General features: G+C 54.6%; 1 protein-coding gene and 1 pseudogene across 2 annotated transcripts in view; both read left to right on the forward strand.

Moving 5' to 3' along the window:
• Window positions 1-16,857, forward strand: part of GDPD5 (glycerophosphodiester phosphodiesterase domain containing 5) — a 90,565-nt gene that overhangs the window by 41,394 nt on the left and 32,314 nt on the right. For both annotated transcript variants that reach the window (XM_024761964.1, XM_024761965.1), the window contains exon 3: window positions 6,083-6,259. In XM_024761964.1, the coding sequence (XP_024617732.1) occupies window positions 6,143-6,259 (117 nt within the window). In that variant the 5' untranslated portion in view covers window positions 6,083-6,142. The remainder of the gene's footprint in view (window positions 1-6,082; window positions 6,260-16,857) is intronic.
• On the forward strand, window positions 3,257-4,349 carry LOC112411083 (protein SET-like; annotated as a pseudogene).

A 16,857-nucleotide genomic window follows, 5' to 3' on the forward strand; every position in this document is an offset into this window, starting at 1 on the left:
GCTGAGTAATATTCCATTGTCTGGATGGACCCCAGTTTGTTCCTCCATCCACCTGGGGCCCATATTTCTAACCTGTAAAAGGAGACTGTCAAACTCTACTTTGGACAGCTCTCATCGGGAGCTGACACAGGTGCGGTGCTCAGCGCGCTGCCCCACAAGCTCCCACACCACCTTCTGTAACTAGCTTCCTTCACTTAGCATAATGTTTTCAAGAGTCATTCACGTTGTAGCACGTGTCAGTATTTTTATTCCTTTTGATTGCAGCCTTGGGTCCTTTTTGTGTCGTTCCATCTAGTGCCCATTCCTCAGAGGTGAAATAAGTCTCCAAGGTCACACACGCAAGTCAGTTGAAGGAGACCAGGCTGCAGTCCAGGCACTGACACCTGGCCTGAGACTCTTTCCACTCTCAGGAAAGAGAGCAGGCCTGGGGCCTGAGGCAGCGGGGTCTGGGGGCAGTGAGGGCCGGGCACCCTGCCAGTCAGGGGAGGGACGAGGAGACGGGAAGTGGGTGAGGTGCGTTCCCAGGGTGTAAGAGTGGGCGAGTCCCCTGGAGGTGTATGCCCACCCCCTGCATCCTTCACCCACTCCATAGCGGACCCTCGCTCCGTCTCCCTTCTGACTCCCTCCTGAAGCCCCTTCCCTGTGCAAACAGGAGGCTGTGGAGGTTCGGGGCAGGGACCAGGAATTCAGACAGAAAATGAGACTTTGGGCTGAGGAGGGCCCTCAAACATCGGGCTAAGAGGTGAGGGCTTTCTCTTGTCCCAGAGCCGGCAGGGGCTCCAGGCTGAGGATTTCTTTGGAACCTGGCTGATATCAGCAGCTCTGGGAGGTGGCTTGGAGAACTTAACTGATGCAAGTGATGCCATTAGCCCTGGCAGGAGGGGGGCGGCTGGGGAGAATCTGGTCTCTGGGGGCTTGTCCTGACCGCTCAGGATCTTGGCAGCAGGAACTTCCGAGCCTTCTCGGAATTGTGGTCCAGGGCGTCCCCAGGGCTGCCTCCCCTGGCCACTGGGGAAGTGGGAATAACTCAGGCTATCCCCTGGGGGAGCAGGCATGTCAGTGGTGCTCCCACAGGCTGCCCAGGAAGAAGGAGGGATGCTGGGAGCCCTCTAACCAAACCTGGGGCTCAGGGGAGGCTCCCCGGAGGAGGCAACATCTGAGCGGAGACTCGAAGGGTCAGGAGGTGTTAGCCAGATGAAGGGACAGCAGGTTCTGGAGTGCTGAGGCTAGAGGAGCCAGATCCTGGTCATTTGTCTGCTAAAAACTCACTCTGACTGCAGGTGAGACCTTGGATTGGCAGGGCAAGGCCCACCGCAGGGATTCCCCATCCAGGGGTGAGGTGAGACTGGGCCACTGCCCTGGCAGTGGCCAAGGGTGTGCTGAGAAAAGGGTCTTGAGGGATGTTAGAGGCAGGCTGGGGGTGATGAAGCGGTCACTGTGCCCATGATGGGTCTGGGTGACCCCCCTGGAGACAGCAAGGAGCCGCTGGCTATCTTGATGGCCCCAGGAGAACATGCAGAGGAAAGAAAAGAGGTTTGCCTCTCAAAGATGCCCCTGCAGTTCTGAATAGTGTGAAAATTCATGGTGGGGATGTGGGGGGAGGGAAATAGTTCCAAGAGCCACAGTCAGCTGAGTCCCCGGCTGGAGGCCTGGTGCAGGCAGCTCTACTTCCCTCTTTTCCAGATTTGAGATGGAAATTCCATTCCTGGGTGGGTTGTAATGCTCATTCATGGGGGGTGGGGGAGCAGAGGACACATGGGAATCAGTCCCAGAGTCGGGGTGGGAGTGGGGGTCCTGGGAAAGGAATGGGAGGGCAGGGCCCCTGCCTGCAGAATGCCCACCTGCCGTGCCTCAGTCACTGCAGCCATGTGCCCTCCTGGCACCGCTGCCCCTCCCCCAACCCCCAGTCATCTGACCTTTTTTGGAAGTCAAGACAAAAGCTGAAACCAAGGCTCAGGGAAGAGCCCTGAGTGGCTCTGGCTACAGGGCAAGTCATTGGCCAAGGCAGGGTGAATCGAGGGCCCTTTCTACACATTAGCTGCTTCCTCCCTTCCGGGGGAAGTAGGGGCAGGTGTTGTGGCCCACCTGACAGCAGAGACCCTCATCTGGGGGTTCACAGGGTGAGACGTGGTCCCTGGTTGTGGACTCTAGCCTTCTACCTCCTCTGGAAGGCTGTGAGTGTGGGAGTACATATGTGAGCACACACTCCTTCCATTTTTTTTTTTTTGGCCACAATGTTCAGCTTGTGGGATCTTAGTTCCCAGCTTAGCGATCGAACCCAGGCCCTTGGCCGTGAAAGCGCCGAGTCCTAACCACCGGACCACCAGGGAATTCCCCACACACTCCTCCTAGAGAGGAGTAAAGCCGAGAGGATCCCCTACCTGCTGACCCCACTCCTGCCCTCCCCAACCCCATGGGTGCTAAGCTGACTGCAGCAGCATCGCCATCCTATACCGTCCCCCAAGCCCTGGGCTCCACACGGCTCCGAGAGCCCCCAGCAGCTGCACCATGTCCACATGCCTCCGCAGGGAGCCACGGGCACAGAGGCTGCACCAGACGATTCCCAGCAATTAGGAGGCTCCGGGTCGGTCAGTGTGCCCAGCAAGCTCCTAACACGCCTCCACACTCAGACAGGAGGCTGTAATCCCTGTGCTGAGGTTAGCACCTGGAGAGTGGGGGGAGATAGGGGGTGTTAGGCAGAGGCCCTGAGCAAGGCCCAGACGTGGAAGTAGTTGGTGGGCCTGAAGCCCGGTGCCCCTATGGTGTGGCCTCTGGGGCATTAGAGACGGGAGCTCATCCTACAGGCCTCCCTGTACCTGTTAAGTGCCCACAGCACCCTTTCCCTTCTCAACCATATGCTGCACTTACAATACCGGTTCAGGGGCCATGGTGGCCCCGTGGTTGCAGGGTCAATAGACTTTCCCTATAAAGGGCTGGGCAGTAAGTATTTTAGGCTTTCTGAGCCATATGGTCTCTGTCATAACTCTGCAGTTATACTTAAAGCAGCCATAGACAATACATAAATGAGTGAGTGGGCCTGCGTCCAATAAACCTTTATTTACAGACTCTGAAATTTGACTCTCGTATAATTTTCACGGATCAAAACATATTTTTGTTTTGGTTTTTCCCCCCAACTACTTCAAAAATGTAAAAACCATTCTTATCTTGTGGGCTGTATAAAAACACGTGGCTGGAGTTCTCAGAGCTCCTGGTACAAGCTTCTTCCCTTGGGTGGATTCTTGGCTTTTCTCCCAGCATGGCCCCCAAACACAAGTCTTCACTTCCACCCCAAGCAAAGAAACCGAAGAAACCGAGACTGACTCCTGCCTCCAGGCCAGAGGAAACGCCTGCTTCTCCGAACTTGCCGAAGGAAGAAAAAGAACAGCGAGAAGCAATTGAATATATTGATGAAGCGCAAAATCAAACAGACAGACTTAACGAACAAGCCAGGGAGGAGATTTTGAAAGTAGAACAGAAATATAACAAACTCCGCCAACCATTTTTTCAGTAGAGGTCGGAACTGATTGCCAAAATCCCAGATTTTGGGGTAACAGCATTTGTTAACCATCCACAAGTGTCTGTACTCCTTGGGGAGTACTGCATTATTTGCAGAGGTGCTGCATTATTTGACAAGAGTCGAAGTGACAGAATTTGAAGATATTAAATCAGGTTACAGAACAGATTTTTATTTTGATGAAAACACTTCGAAAATAAAGTTCTCTCCAAAGAATTTCATCTGAATGAGAGTGGTGATCCATCTTCAAAGTCCACTGAAATCAAAAGGAAATCCGGAAAGGATTTGACAAAATGTTCAAGTCAAACGTAGAATAAAGCCAGCAGGAAGAGACAGCATGAGGAACCGGAAAGCTTCTTCACCTGGTTTACTGATCATTCTGATGCTGGTGCAGATGAGTTAGGAGAGGTCATCAAAGATGATATTTGGGGCTTCCCTGGTGGCGCAGTGGTTGAGAGTCCGCCTGCTGATGCAGGGGACACGGGTTCGTGCCCCGGTCCGGGAAGATCCCACATGCCGCGGAGCGGCTGGGCCCATGAGCCATGGCCGCTGAGCCTGCGCGTCCGGAGCCTGTGTTCCCGCAACGGGAGAGGCCACAACAGTGAGAGGCCCGCGTACCGCAAAAAAAAAAAAAAAGATGGTATTTTGGCCAAATCCATTATAGTACTACTTGATTCCGGACACGGATGATGAGGAAGGGGAAGGAGAAGAAGATGATGGTGATGATGAAGAGGAAGAAGGATTAGAAGATATTGATGAAGAAGGGGATGAGGATGAAGGTGATGAAGATGATGATGGGGAGGGAGGAGAGGAAGATGAAGGGGAAGATGACTAATGGAACACTGATGGATTCCAACCTTCCTTTTTAAATTTTCTCCAGTCCCTGGGAGCAAGTTGCAGTCTTTTTTTTTTTCTTTTTCCTCCTCCTCTTGTGCTCAGTCGCCCTGTTTTTGAGGTCTCTTTTCTCCTTTATACCGTGGCTCACAACTTATTTTGGGGAGAAATACCTTGAGCAGAATTCAGTGGGAAAAGAATCTCTACCCCTTTCTGTTCCAAATTCATTTTTATCCCTTCCTGTCTCAAAAAACCTTTATGGAATCAACACCACCAGGCTCTGTGGGAAAAAAAAAAAAACCTTCTGCTCCCTTAGCTCTGCTGGAAGCTGGAGGGTGCTAGGCCCCTGTGTATTAGTGCATAGAATTCTAGCTTTTTTCCTCCTTTCTCTGTATATTGGGCTCAGAGATTACACTGTGTCTCTATGTGAATATGGACAGTTAGCATTTACCAACATGTATCTGTCTACTTTCTCTTGTTTAAAAAAAGAAAAAAAAACTTTAAAAAATGAGGTTATAGAAGGTCAGCAAAGGGTGGGTTTGAGATGTTTGGGTGGGTTAAGTAGGCATTTTGACAACATGGCTTCTCCTTTGGCATGTTTAATTGTGATGTTTAACGGACATCCTTGCAGTTTAAGATGACACTTTTAAAATAAAATTCTCTCCTAATGATGACTTGAGCCCTGCCACTCGACGGGAGAAGCAGCAGAACCTGTAGGATCTTATTTGCAGTTGACATTCTCTATTGTAATTTTGTTCCTGTTTATTTTTAAATTTTTGTTTCACTGGAAAGGGAAGATGATGCTCAGTTTTAAACCTTAAAATTATACAGGTTGCTTTGTCACGATAAAACTAAATGTGTACACACACACACACACACACACACACAAAATATGTGGCTGGTTGGATTTGGCTATGAGTTATAGTTTGCCAACCCCTGGGTTAGAACAAGGAGCCAGACTGCCAGGCTCTGCTGTGTGACCTTTGACAAATGGCTAAACATTTCTGTGCTTCAGAATTCTCATCTGTAAAATGGGGGTGATAATGATAACAGTTGGAGAAAGTAAAATTGTACAACAGCTTTGGAAAACAGCTTTTGGCAGTTCTTCAAAAAGTTAAACATAGAGTTACCGTATGACCCAGCAATCCCATCCCAAAGTATTACTCAAGAGAAATGAAAATATACATTCACACAAAAACTTGTTCATAGCAGAGTTATTCATAACAACCAAAAAGTGGTAACAACCCAAGTGTCTACCAACTGGTGAGTGGATAAAATGGTATATCTATACAATCAAATAATTTTCAGTCATAATAAGAAATGCAGTACTGATTTATGCTATAACATGGATGAACCTTGAAAACATTAAGTGAAAAAAGCAAGACGCACAAGACCATATATCATATGATTCCATTTATGTGAAATGTCCAGAGTGGGCAAATCCGTGGAGACAGAAAGTAGATTAGGTTGCTTGGGGCTGGGGGGTGGGAGTGGGGGAGTGACTGCTAGTAGGTATGGGGATTTTTGTTGGATGATTAGGTCATGGGTGGGTGGCAGGGGACTGTCCTAGGGGACTTGCAAGGATGGGCCTCTGACTCCGAGAGAGACAAGGACCCACGGCAGGGCTCTGAGCAGAGGCTGACCCTCCCTGACCTAGACTACAGTGACACCTGCTGCGCTGGGGCCAGGTCCCCACCCCTCCCCTGCCTCACAGTACTTTGTTTGCTCCCCCAGGACCAGCTGGGGGCCTCCATGGGCGCCTGACGGCAGGGCGCCAGGGCCGCGGGCGCGAGCATGGTGAGACACCAGCCCCTGCAGTACTATGAGCCGCAGCTCTGCCTCTCCTGCCTCACCGGCATCTACGGCTGCCGCTGGAAGCGCTACCAGCGCTCTCACGATGACACCACACCGGTGAGCTGTGCTGGGATGGGGCCAAAGGACCCAGGGAGCCCCAGGGCCTGGGGGAGGGGTCTCAGCTTTGACACCCTGCTGTGTGGCTCTGGACAGGCCAATGCCCTTTCTGGGTTTCAGTTTCTCCTTCTGTAAAATGGGCCTATGGAAATTCCCGAATCTACCTGACTAGGTGGGCAAGGAACGTGGGTGTAGCCAGTTGTTGACTCCCCTCTGACAGTGTGGGGTGTGGGCTGCTCTTGAGGTCTGGGCAGGGAGGGCTGCTCCAAGAGGGTGGGGTCCCCCAAGGTGAGCAGAAGTTCTCAGCTTCCTGGCAGATCCTGATGGGCAGGTAAGCAGACGGGTGGCTCTTCAAGGGGAGGGTGAAGAGCTGGGCCAGGCCATCCTGGAGCCTGGGAGCTGGCAGGGCCATGGCCTGGCACCAGGGCCCAGTCACCTGAGCCACAAGCCTGCCAGGGCTGGCAGCAGGTGCTCAGCTGGATAAAGAAAGCCTCCCTTAGTGTCCGGCTCCCCAAGCCAAACCCCACGCCACACTTCCGTCCCTGGGGCACCATCAGCCATTGGATCTAGTTTCTTCTCTGAAGGAACCCAATTCCTTCAGGAGGGAACAGAGAGAGAGATAAATGGTGTTTATCTAAAAGCTTTGCTGCCTGGAAAACAACTTTCTCCTCCCTCCTGCTTGTCTGAACAAAGAGGCCAGCCTCCAAATTCAGCCAGCCCCAAAACGGGCTGGAGTGGCCAGGGGCGGAGGTCAGAGGCCAAGCATCACCAGACTATATCTGGATGTGGAGGTTGGGGAAGCTTGTCCACCTCCCTGCCCTCCCTCTCTGCCTGTGCTGGTAGGGACAGAGGGACAGAGCACTCGACTGAGTCGGGAGCCTGTTCTCATGACCCCCAAATGGTAAGAAGCAGGTACCACCTGTGGGCACCTGGCCTGATTCATTGCTGTGTACCCACTCTAGCACACAGGAGGCAACATGCCCAACTGAGGCAAGGGAGAGGAGGGACCTGCCCAGGGCAGCCTGTCCGTCCTATGTGCTGTGCTCCGAGCTCCATTCTCCCCTGAGGCAGAGGAAGGAAGTCAGCAGGGCCTCCACGTGTCAGGAGGGCAGGAGCTCGCAGTCCGCTGACACCCAGGTGTCTGTCTGTGTGCCGGGCGCTGAGCTGAGCACTGACACGCGGCCACCCCTGTTTCTCCCAAGCCCGTGAGCTAGATGTCATCGCCACCGCTTCACATGCGGAAACAGAAGCCAAGGACGTCCGTGACCAGGACAAGGTCACGCAGCTAGAGAGGGGCAGAGCTCGGATCTGGCCCTGCACGGGGTCCAGCGCTCTTGGTGGGGGTGGGATGGGAAGACTGCTGAGGCTGAGGAAGGGAGGAGAAGGATGGCTGAGCTCCCAAGCAGGAAGCCCTTGGCCGTCGGAAGAGACACTTGAGGAAGGCGGCTCTCTCCCAGGGCACCTCACACCTCTTGGTGGGCCCAGGGCCAGCCAGTTCCAGGCTGTGGAGTCAGGAAGTGATGGGCCTTGGCTGTGGCCCGCCCAGGGCCCAGGCTGGAGGAAGTGGTGGGTTGAGGCCAGTTTTGAGTTGACTGGGGGCCCAAGTGGCGTAGGCTCTGCAAATGCCAAGGCCTGAGGTGCCAGGTATGGGGCAGTGGCCGGAGGCTGCAGGCCATAGCCTGGGAGAGGCTGGGAGAGGGGAGAGGGTTTTGCAGCAACTCTGGGTGGCAGGGCCTCTGCAGAAAGGGCTGAGCTCACCTCAGGCAACCCGCACCTCGCAGCTGAGGATGAGTGGGCGGCCCACCCCGGCCCTTAACTCAGCACCACTCCCGCTTCCTCTCCCACTTCCTGGGTTCCAGCCTCCGCGGGTTCACCCTTCTCTCCCTGGCTCTCCTCTCTTCTCTTTTCTCTCCCCGGTCCCTCCCCAGACAGCTGGGCCAGAACCATGACGGGGGCTGGGCTCCTGGCCTGACACAGTGAAAGCAACAGCAATCTGGTGTCTCAAAGTCAGGGCTGGTGCAGAGAAGCTGCTCTGTAAATTTTGCTGAACAAATAGAGGCCCAGAGTGAGCTCTGGGAGCGCAGGTTGGGGAGTGAAAGGAGAGCCCCTCGGGCCTGGAGAGGCCTCGGCCAGGGGGAGCGGGCCCAGCTTTGGGCCTGTGCCTTTCCTCATCCCCACCTTCCCCTCCTCCTTTGGGCATCCCCTTACCCCTCCACCCTCCATGCCCCCACCAGGCACTGCCTCTGCTCAGGACCCCTTGGGGGAGCCTCTTGTGTCTCCCAAGTCAGGGAAGCCTAGGGTCAAGTTCTTCAGTGAAGCTGAACCTCTCTGGGCCTCTTCTGTGCAGTGAGGTGACACACAGGTGGCGAGTCACAGAAGCACTCATCCTCAGGCTGGGAACGAAGTGTGAGAGTAACAGTTAATGTTTCTTGAGCACCTATTGTATGCAGGGAGCTTATGGCTTACAGGCATTGCCCTGTTGATTGTTCTAACACGCTGTTGGGGCATATTTAATTGTTATGCCCTGTTTATGGATGGGGAAATCAAGGCTTGAAGCCCCATCCGTGATAGATTTGCAGCAAGAGCGTCAGGAAGTTGGAGGCTGCCAGGAAGACAGGTGGGTTTTAAGTCTGGGTGTGTTTATTTATTTATTTATTTTAAATTAATTAATTTTGGGGGTGGAATTCTGCGCGCGGGCTTTCTCTCGTTGCGGCGAGCCGGGGCTACTCTTCGTTGTGATGCACGGGCTTCTCGTTGCGGTGGCTTCTCTTGTTGCGGAACATGGGCTCTAGGTGTGCGGGCTTCGGTAGTTGTGCCACGTGGGCTCAGTAGTTGTGGCGCACGGGCTTAGTTGCTCCGCGGCATGTGAGGTCTTCCCGGACCAGGTATCGAACCCGTGTCCCCATCATTGGCAGGCAGATTCTTAACCATTGAGCCACCAGGGAAGCCCCAAGTCTGCGTGTGTTTAAAGAAGAAAGGCAGGACGGGGAGGAGGACTTGGGAAGTTGCCTGACAGAGAGAAGAGCAGGGACCGGGAGCATTTGGGACAAGTTGGGGAATGGCTTGAATGCCAGGCTAGGCACCCTCAGTGCTTCCCTGGTTAAGAGCTGGCCCTGCAGTACTGGATGGGGATCCTGGGGAGGGAAGAGGGGTGCAGGGAGCCTGGGAAGGAGCCCCCGCCCCGCTGCTCTCCATGCAGGTTGGCCTCCTTCCTTCCTGCCCCTCCCCGCTCCTCACATTCCCATCTCCTCCAACCCTCTGCTCACACTGTCCCCTCCCCCCAGGACACACACTTGACAAATAAGGAAACAGGAAACTGAGGACCAGAGAGATGAAATGACGTCCTCTCCTGCCCCCCAACACCGAGGAAGTGGAGGAGCCTGGCAGCAGAAGGCTGGCTCACTCGACAGCTAGGAAGCGGAAGCAAAAGCTTTTTATAACTGGGGATAATTAATTGGTTGTTGTCTGTGACTCATTACTCTAATATTGCCAATTAAGGATGGGGTAGGACAGAAGGCAGCTCTCAGGCCATCCCCACAGGGGCCCCTGAAGACTCTGCATCTGTGGGAGGGAGCACAGTGTCAAAACCAGCTTCTTTGTAGCAAGAGGGATATAAGTCAGATGCCTGGAGGGACTTCCAGCCCGAGACATTGAAGGAGACAGTCAACTCTCTCGCACTTCTATAGTATGGTTGCCTTTTGAAGGGTGTTTTAAGCTTCTTTTGACCCCCTCTGTCTTATGGATGGGTCTCCAGGAAGAGGAAGTGATTTATTCAAGCCGAGGAGTTGAAGGCACGGCTTGCACTGCGCCTGCTTGCACCCCCAGTCCTGTGCCCTCTCCCCCGTTCCAAACCAAACAGTCTTGCCTGGGATGCGTTGGTTACTTACTCAATCAACAAACCTGTCCTGATACCTGCCCTGAGTCCAGGGGTCAAAGGTATATCAAACCTGGTTTCTCCCTCCCTTGAAGGGCTCCTAAGTGGGTGGGGAGCAGATCAGAACAGACCTCCAGACCACCCAGGGTGATCACTGCCGGGGCCCAGGGACACCGCAGGCAGGAAAGCTTGCCTGAGCTGGTGTCAGAGAGAGTTAGCACATCATGTCATGCTAGAGTGGGGAAGGCAGGGGAGCTGCATGTTACAAGAGTGTCTTGTGTTTGGGAACTGAAAGCGATTTGGCCCAGTGCAGCTCTGGTGTTAGGAGGGAGAGCGTGTGGCCAAGGGGACCTGAGCCAGAGGCTGTGCTGGGGAGCCTGCACTCCATCCTGGGAGGTGGGAGCCCAGTCGGACTCGGTCTGTGCAAGGACCACTCTGGTTCAATCACGGAGAATGCGCTGAGGGGCCTTGAGTGGAGGCGGGGATGGCAGGGAGCTAGACAAGAAGGGCTGAGGCCTCAACTAGGTGGAGGGGTCTGCAAAGAAGTAGCAAAGGGAGGGATTCTAGAGACACCTAGACAGTGCATTCAGCAGACTGGCTGCGGAAGAGAATTTTGATGATGTCTCCTGTCATCCCATGATTTCCACCTGGCTGGATGAGGCCATTCCTGGAGTCGGGAAACCATGCTGTGCCCAGGGGGTGTGTGAGAGGCCGTGCGGTCTCAGGAGTGTCGAGGAATAGCGCAGTGGGGGCGGGTGGAACACAGACAAAATACCACCCCCCCACCCCACCATTGCCTACCTCTTTCGATGGGAACACCTCCCACCATGGCAGGAAGACACCTGCCGCTGGGAAATCCATCAGCACTCCGTCACCCTTCACCCTCCACACAGCCATCCCGGGATAACCTACCTCACCCGTTCACAGCACTGCCCTTCGCTCCGCTGTCCCCTCTGCCTGGAATGCCTTCTCTCTGGTCTCTGCCTCTCAAGGCTCATCGCAGATCTCTATGCCTCTAAGAAGTGTCCCCTTCAAACAAAAGAGTCAGGCCTCCTTCCCTGCCTCTCCCCTTCCCCTGGGCTCCCGCAGCATCTCGGGCCTGGGCTGCCCATGTGGGTCCTGACTTCCTGTTTCTCCCGCTGGACCGTGAGTGTGCTGAAGCCAGGGCCTGGCTCAGAGGAGGACCTCAGGCAAGGAGTGGGAGGAAGACTGAGTGGGTGACTTGAAGAGCAAGTGAGGAAGCCAGTGAGGGTGGGGAGGCTGGACCTGCGATGAGCTCCCGGGTGAGCACCCCAAGGAGCATTGGGTGGTCTGGAGAGTAGGGGCGCATGCTGCATTCCAGTGCCCCTGGCTGTGGCTGACAGGGAGGGGTGCTGACTCAGCCGAGGGACCTCTCAGGCCACCCTTGGAGGTGGGGTCAGGCTCTGCCAGTGGGAGGAGGAGGGGGTGATTTTCCCAGCTGGCTCCCCATGTTCTTGTCCTATCAACACCACGTGGGCCTGTGGCAGGGCTATGGGGCAGGGAAGAGTGGATCTCACTCAGGAACCAAGGTGGGCTCCCTGGAGGAAGCAGCCTTTGGAATGGCCTCCAGGGTGTGATTGGAGTCAGCCAGACGCACCTGGCCATTCCTGGCTAGGGGAGCTGCGGCCTGAACTCTACCCTGCCTCCTCCAGTGACTTAGTGTGTGGCCTTAGACAAGGCCAGACCCTTTCTGGGCCTCAGCTTGCTGTGGGTGAGGTGGAGGTACAAACCCACGCCCCAAGGGTCCAGTTAGATAACAGATACCAACGTGTCTCACGTCCTGAACAGGACAGACCACTGTTCCAACTTGGGGAAAACGTGTCCTCCCTACACACTTTCAAAGGGATGGCTGTTCCCTTCTCTGGTGCTTTGGGGGAGAGGGACCCAGCCGGTCAGAGAGGAGCCCTCTGAGCTTCAATTCTGCCACTTCTAAACTGGCGATGATAAGAGCCATTTTATCCTATAAACCTTGCAGGCTTGCCACGAGGATAAGAAAATGGGAGATGATATTACTGCATCCATGAGGGAGAGGAGAGGCTGGCAGAAGTTGTTGGAGCACAGGGAGCTAAGGATTTATTGCTGTAATAAAGCCAGGCCGTCGCTGGCTTTCGGGAACCCCCGCACCCCACCTCCTCCTCTCTGAACGGCACTGAGGGGGCCGGGCGTGGTCAGGCCACGCTCCCGGGAAGACGAGTAAGCTCTTGTTCATGACCTCTGTGACCACCTTGCGTGTCTGCTTAGGGAGCATGTATGGGGCAGGAGGAGAGGCTGTGGCCACTCACCGCCCTGTGGCCTTGGCCGGCCCCCCTGCAGGGCGCTGGGATAATCCCTCCTAAGGGCCCCCAGCTCTTCTGCTCACGTCTCCCCAAGGGCTGACGCAAGGCACAGGATGCGCGGGGAAGGACGGGGTGCTCCAGGCTGAGCCTGGCTTCATTCTCCTGCCTAATGAGCCACTCCGAGTGCACCCTGGCAGAAGCAGGGGCAGACAGAGGCCTAATTGCCCAGCTCCCTGTAGCCCAGAAAAATAAATCCAGCCTCTTAGGCTGTCAGGAGCTGGCTGGGGGCTGGGGATTTTAATGCTTTTCCCTACTCGGCCCTAATGCTGAGATCCATCTCAAACCTCCCTAGGCTGCCCCCTCCCCCAAATCTCCTGGGTCAGAGCCAGAGTAATCCTGCCAGGGCTGCCCAGCTCTCTCTTCTGGGAGCTCCACACACCGTTCCCAGCTGACATTCACCAGTCTCCCCGTTAGGAACTTGGCGAGGATGAAACAGGAGGGTGATTAGAGGAGCCGGTGTGCCCAAGGTGCAGCCTGCAGGTGGACAGACTAGGGGGGGAGGCACCCCTCAATCGCTCTCCAGTCTCTGCAAGGCTGTGTGGTGCTGAGGGCACAGCTGGACTCTGGGGCCTCAAAGCAGAGCCGGGACCCCAGGAGTGGCACAGGGAGCTGAGCTCAGCCACGTGGAAGGAGCTGTGCCAGGCGGAGCCAGCACACAGGGAAGGGCTGCCTTGGGACAGACTAGAAAACCTAGAAACAACCCACACACATCTGAGAGCGTGCCGTGTGGTAGACAATCACGGAAATCATTGCAAATATCACAGACCGTACAGGGACAGCTGAAGTATCCATCTGGTGCAAGTAAAATTAGATCCCTGTCTCTTACCTCAAATCAAAAGAAATTCCAGATGGATGAAATGTATTTTTTCCTTTTTTTAAGGTCCTTTTTTTCTGTTTAGGAAGCACACATTTGTTGAGAAAATTCAAATAACTCGGAAAGATGTAAAGTAAAAGAAATTCTAATCTTCATGCTTTAGAGGAAAGGCTTTGAAACCTCTCTCCATACACGTATACACACATATGGAGCTATAGATAGGTAGGTGGATTACAGATTCGAGTGTAAACAAAGAGAAATTATCAGTGTAAATATGAATTAAATCTATAATCGTGGGCCACCTGCCCTAAACACGATACCAAAGGCAAAGACCCATAAAGGAAAAAGGGGTAGATCTGACTGCGTAAAAATGTAAATGTTTTAAACAAAAAGCATGAAAAACAAAATTAAAGTCAACTGATAAAATAAGAAAAAGTAGACAATCTATATGAAAGTTACTATCTTACATAGAGAAAGCTTTTATAAACCCCTAAGAAGCCAGTTGGCCCAAACGAAAGCTGCCAGGCTCTGTGCCTTTGCACCTTCCACTCCCTCCCTCTGCCCTTACCTTGTCAGGTAAGCCCATTCCAGCAAGCCCATTCCTTTCAGCTTTGCTGCAAGCATCTCCTCCTCCAGAGAGCCCTCCAGACCATCCCTTCCCCGATAACTGGCAGTGTGCTCCTTGGCAGCCCTTGCTTGCCCCATTCGCCACACTCGTTTCTACGATTGGCGTTGCCTGCTGGCTGGTCAGTCTTCTGTGCAGGTTGCTCAGAGGAGAGTCCAAGCCTGATCTGTCTCCCAGTGTCCAGGGCTCAGCACGTGTGTAGAATGACTGGAAGAGAGTGGTGACGCGGGCGTGGAGGGGAGATGCTGGAATTGAGTTTGGGGTATGAAGTAGGGGTCTAATTATATATTTTTTTACCAAATGGATGTCCAGATGTCCCAGTACCATCTGTTGAATTCTCCATCCTTTCTGTACTAATTTACCTGGTATTAATCCTGTGTCCATCCTTCCAGGCCATTCCCTGTCTTTGGGTCTCAGTTTCTCCAGTTCTTAATTGGACCTTTAGAGGATGAGGCAAGATGGTCTCTGAAATCTTTTGTAACTCTGAAATTCCAAGGTTCCCGCCCTGGCTCTGCCTGTGACTTGCTGTGTGACCTTGGGCAAGGCCTTGCCTCTCTGAGCCAGTTTCCTCCTTGGTCAGACGAGGATAATTACATGTCTTGCTTTTTGTTGCTTTGGGATAGTTGAAGCTGGAGGCACCCAGAGCTGGGTGTGAATTCTGGTTCCATCATTACGTTTGCCCTTTGTGACCTTGGGCAGCTCACTTCCCCTCTCTGAGCCCTGGTTTCCTCCAACTATTCCGTCTGCTTTGCAGAGCTGTGGAGAGGGCGAGATGCGAAGCAGCAGGTAGAGGGCTCTTAGGACTGCCCCACCCCCAACTCTGCGAAGTGCTCATATAGGGCTCTGTCCTCCGTGGCCAGTGATGTGGGATCTTCTTCCTTAAGCCGTGCTGGCTCCTAGGACTGCAGCCTGCAGAGCTGGGCCTGACCTCTGCATCCCCCTGACCATGGCACCAACCCTGGGCTGGGAGGGGGTGATCCGCTTGGCTGTCTTCCTCAGCTGGGGAAATGTGATGTAGAGCAGGGGGCGGGGAAGACTTGATCACTGCCTTCACATAATTAAAGGACTGTCAGACACGAAATGAAATGATAATTATAGGAACGATCATGGATTTGGCAACGTACAGCTTACATCTGTAATCCCATTTGATCCTGGCAGTCCTCCTGTGAGGTAGAGGTGATGTCATCCTCAGGAACAGAGGAGGAAGCTGAGGCTTGAGGTCCCGAGTGATTGGCCCGCAGCCATGCGGCTAGTGGTAGAGGGCGGGGAATGAAAATCCAGCTCTTGATTGTATTCCCCCACGCCCTGGTCATTTGACCCGTGTTCTTGCCCTTTTGCCGGACTTGTTCTCTGTGGTGTCAGAGAACCAGCTGCAGGGTGGCAGCCAAGGAGGCAGAAATCAGCTGCACCTCAGGCAGGGATGGAGGCAAGGACAACACCTTCTGACACCCTGCCGTTGCCAGATACTTCTGTCCAGCACTGCTGTCCCCATTTTACAGAGCAGGAAGCCGGCGCTCAGGGAGGATAAAGCAATGTCTTCTCCAAGGTCACCCATTTAGTAGGTGGCCAGTCACACCCAGCATTCCTGGACTCCCAAACACAGCCTGCCTCTATCCGGCTGCTGTCTCAGAGGGAAGAATTTTCAGCCCAGAGGAGGGCCCGGCAGCACCCACAGGGAGAGTGCCCATCTCTGGAGCTGTGGGAGCAGAAGCAGGGCAAGCTCCTATCCTGGAGGACGCAGAGACGATCTCTGCCCCGGAGGACAGGCAGGGAACAGGAGTCCAGCGAGACAGCTCTGCCTCCGCCAGTGAACCTGAGGTCATGGTGGCGCCAAGGGCAGGGGGGCGGCTCGTGCTCGGGGGCCGTCCTGACGCAGATTTCAGTCTCCAGGGTCAATTCGGGGGACCCAGGGGAGGTGCTCCAGGCCCCGGGGGGACCCCAGCAGTGTCTGTGTGTGTTCTGGCCCAGGGCCACGGTCTGGGATGGGCAGGGGCCCACAGCGGGCAGCATACGTCCTGTGTGGGGCTGGGCTTTGTGGCTGCAGCGCTCTGTGACCCCGTGAGCCCCAGCTGCTAATAGGCTCTCTCTCCACACACACATTCTCCTCTAAAGGCAGAAGGCTGGGGGTGGGACAGAGACAAGAGGGGTGAGGAGAAGACGTGACAGCCAACAGGAGACAGTGAGCAGGAGAAACTGGCATACGGTTGCCCGTGCGGGGTGGAGGGTCTCGTCTTCCTGGAGGATGGGGGCAAGAGTGGGAGGAGACGGGATGGGGCCGGGCCTCTGGGATTCTCCGCCGCGGTCACCCCTGTAACAGGGATGGAGCCCCCTGCCTCACCCGCAGCCAGGGCCCATCCCCTTCCCCAGCTGCTCTCAGCCCTTCTTCCTTGCGCCTTGACTGTCGTCCTGCTCCCAGGCAGCTGCAAGACTGGAAGGAAGGGGCTGTGGTGTCACAATGGGAGCTCCTTCCCTTGGTTCCCTGGGGACCCCAGGCTTCGCCTGAGGATAAATCGGGTTGGATGATGTCCTTGTCCACTGGTGGCCCTGAGACCTCCCTGCATCCCCACCACGTCCACACCTTCTTCTGTTCCTCACACCATGTCTGAGCACCTCCTTGTGATCCGCGGGATGCGGGCCCAGGGTGCACAGAGATACCTCAGCCATCCCTGCCCCGAAGGAGTCCGTAGCCCAGTGAACTGTCCCTTAGTGTGCGCCTACTGTGTGCCGCTTGATGTATGTCACCTCATTGAACATCAACCCTCCACAGTAGGGGGTGTTATTCCCATTTTATAGGTGAGGAAACTGAGGCTCAGAGGGATTAAGTAACTCACCCAAGTGGCAGAGCCAGGTCTGTCTCCCTCTTGAGCCTGGGCTCGTTCCACCTCCACAATTCAGAATGTGATCGACAGTCAAGTTGATGGGTACCAA

This window comes from Neophocaena asiaeorientalis, unplaced genomic scaffold (genome assembly GCF_003031525.2).
Source record: "Neophocaena asiaeorientalis asiaeorientalis breed wild unplaced genomic scaffold, Neophocaena_asiaeorientalis_V1.1 scaffold263, whole genome shotgun sequence".
Classification (NCBI taxonomy): Eukaryota; Metazoa; Chordata; class Mammalia; order Artiodactyla; family Phocoenidae; genus Neophocaena; species Neophocaena asiaeorientalis.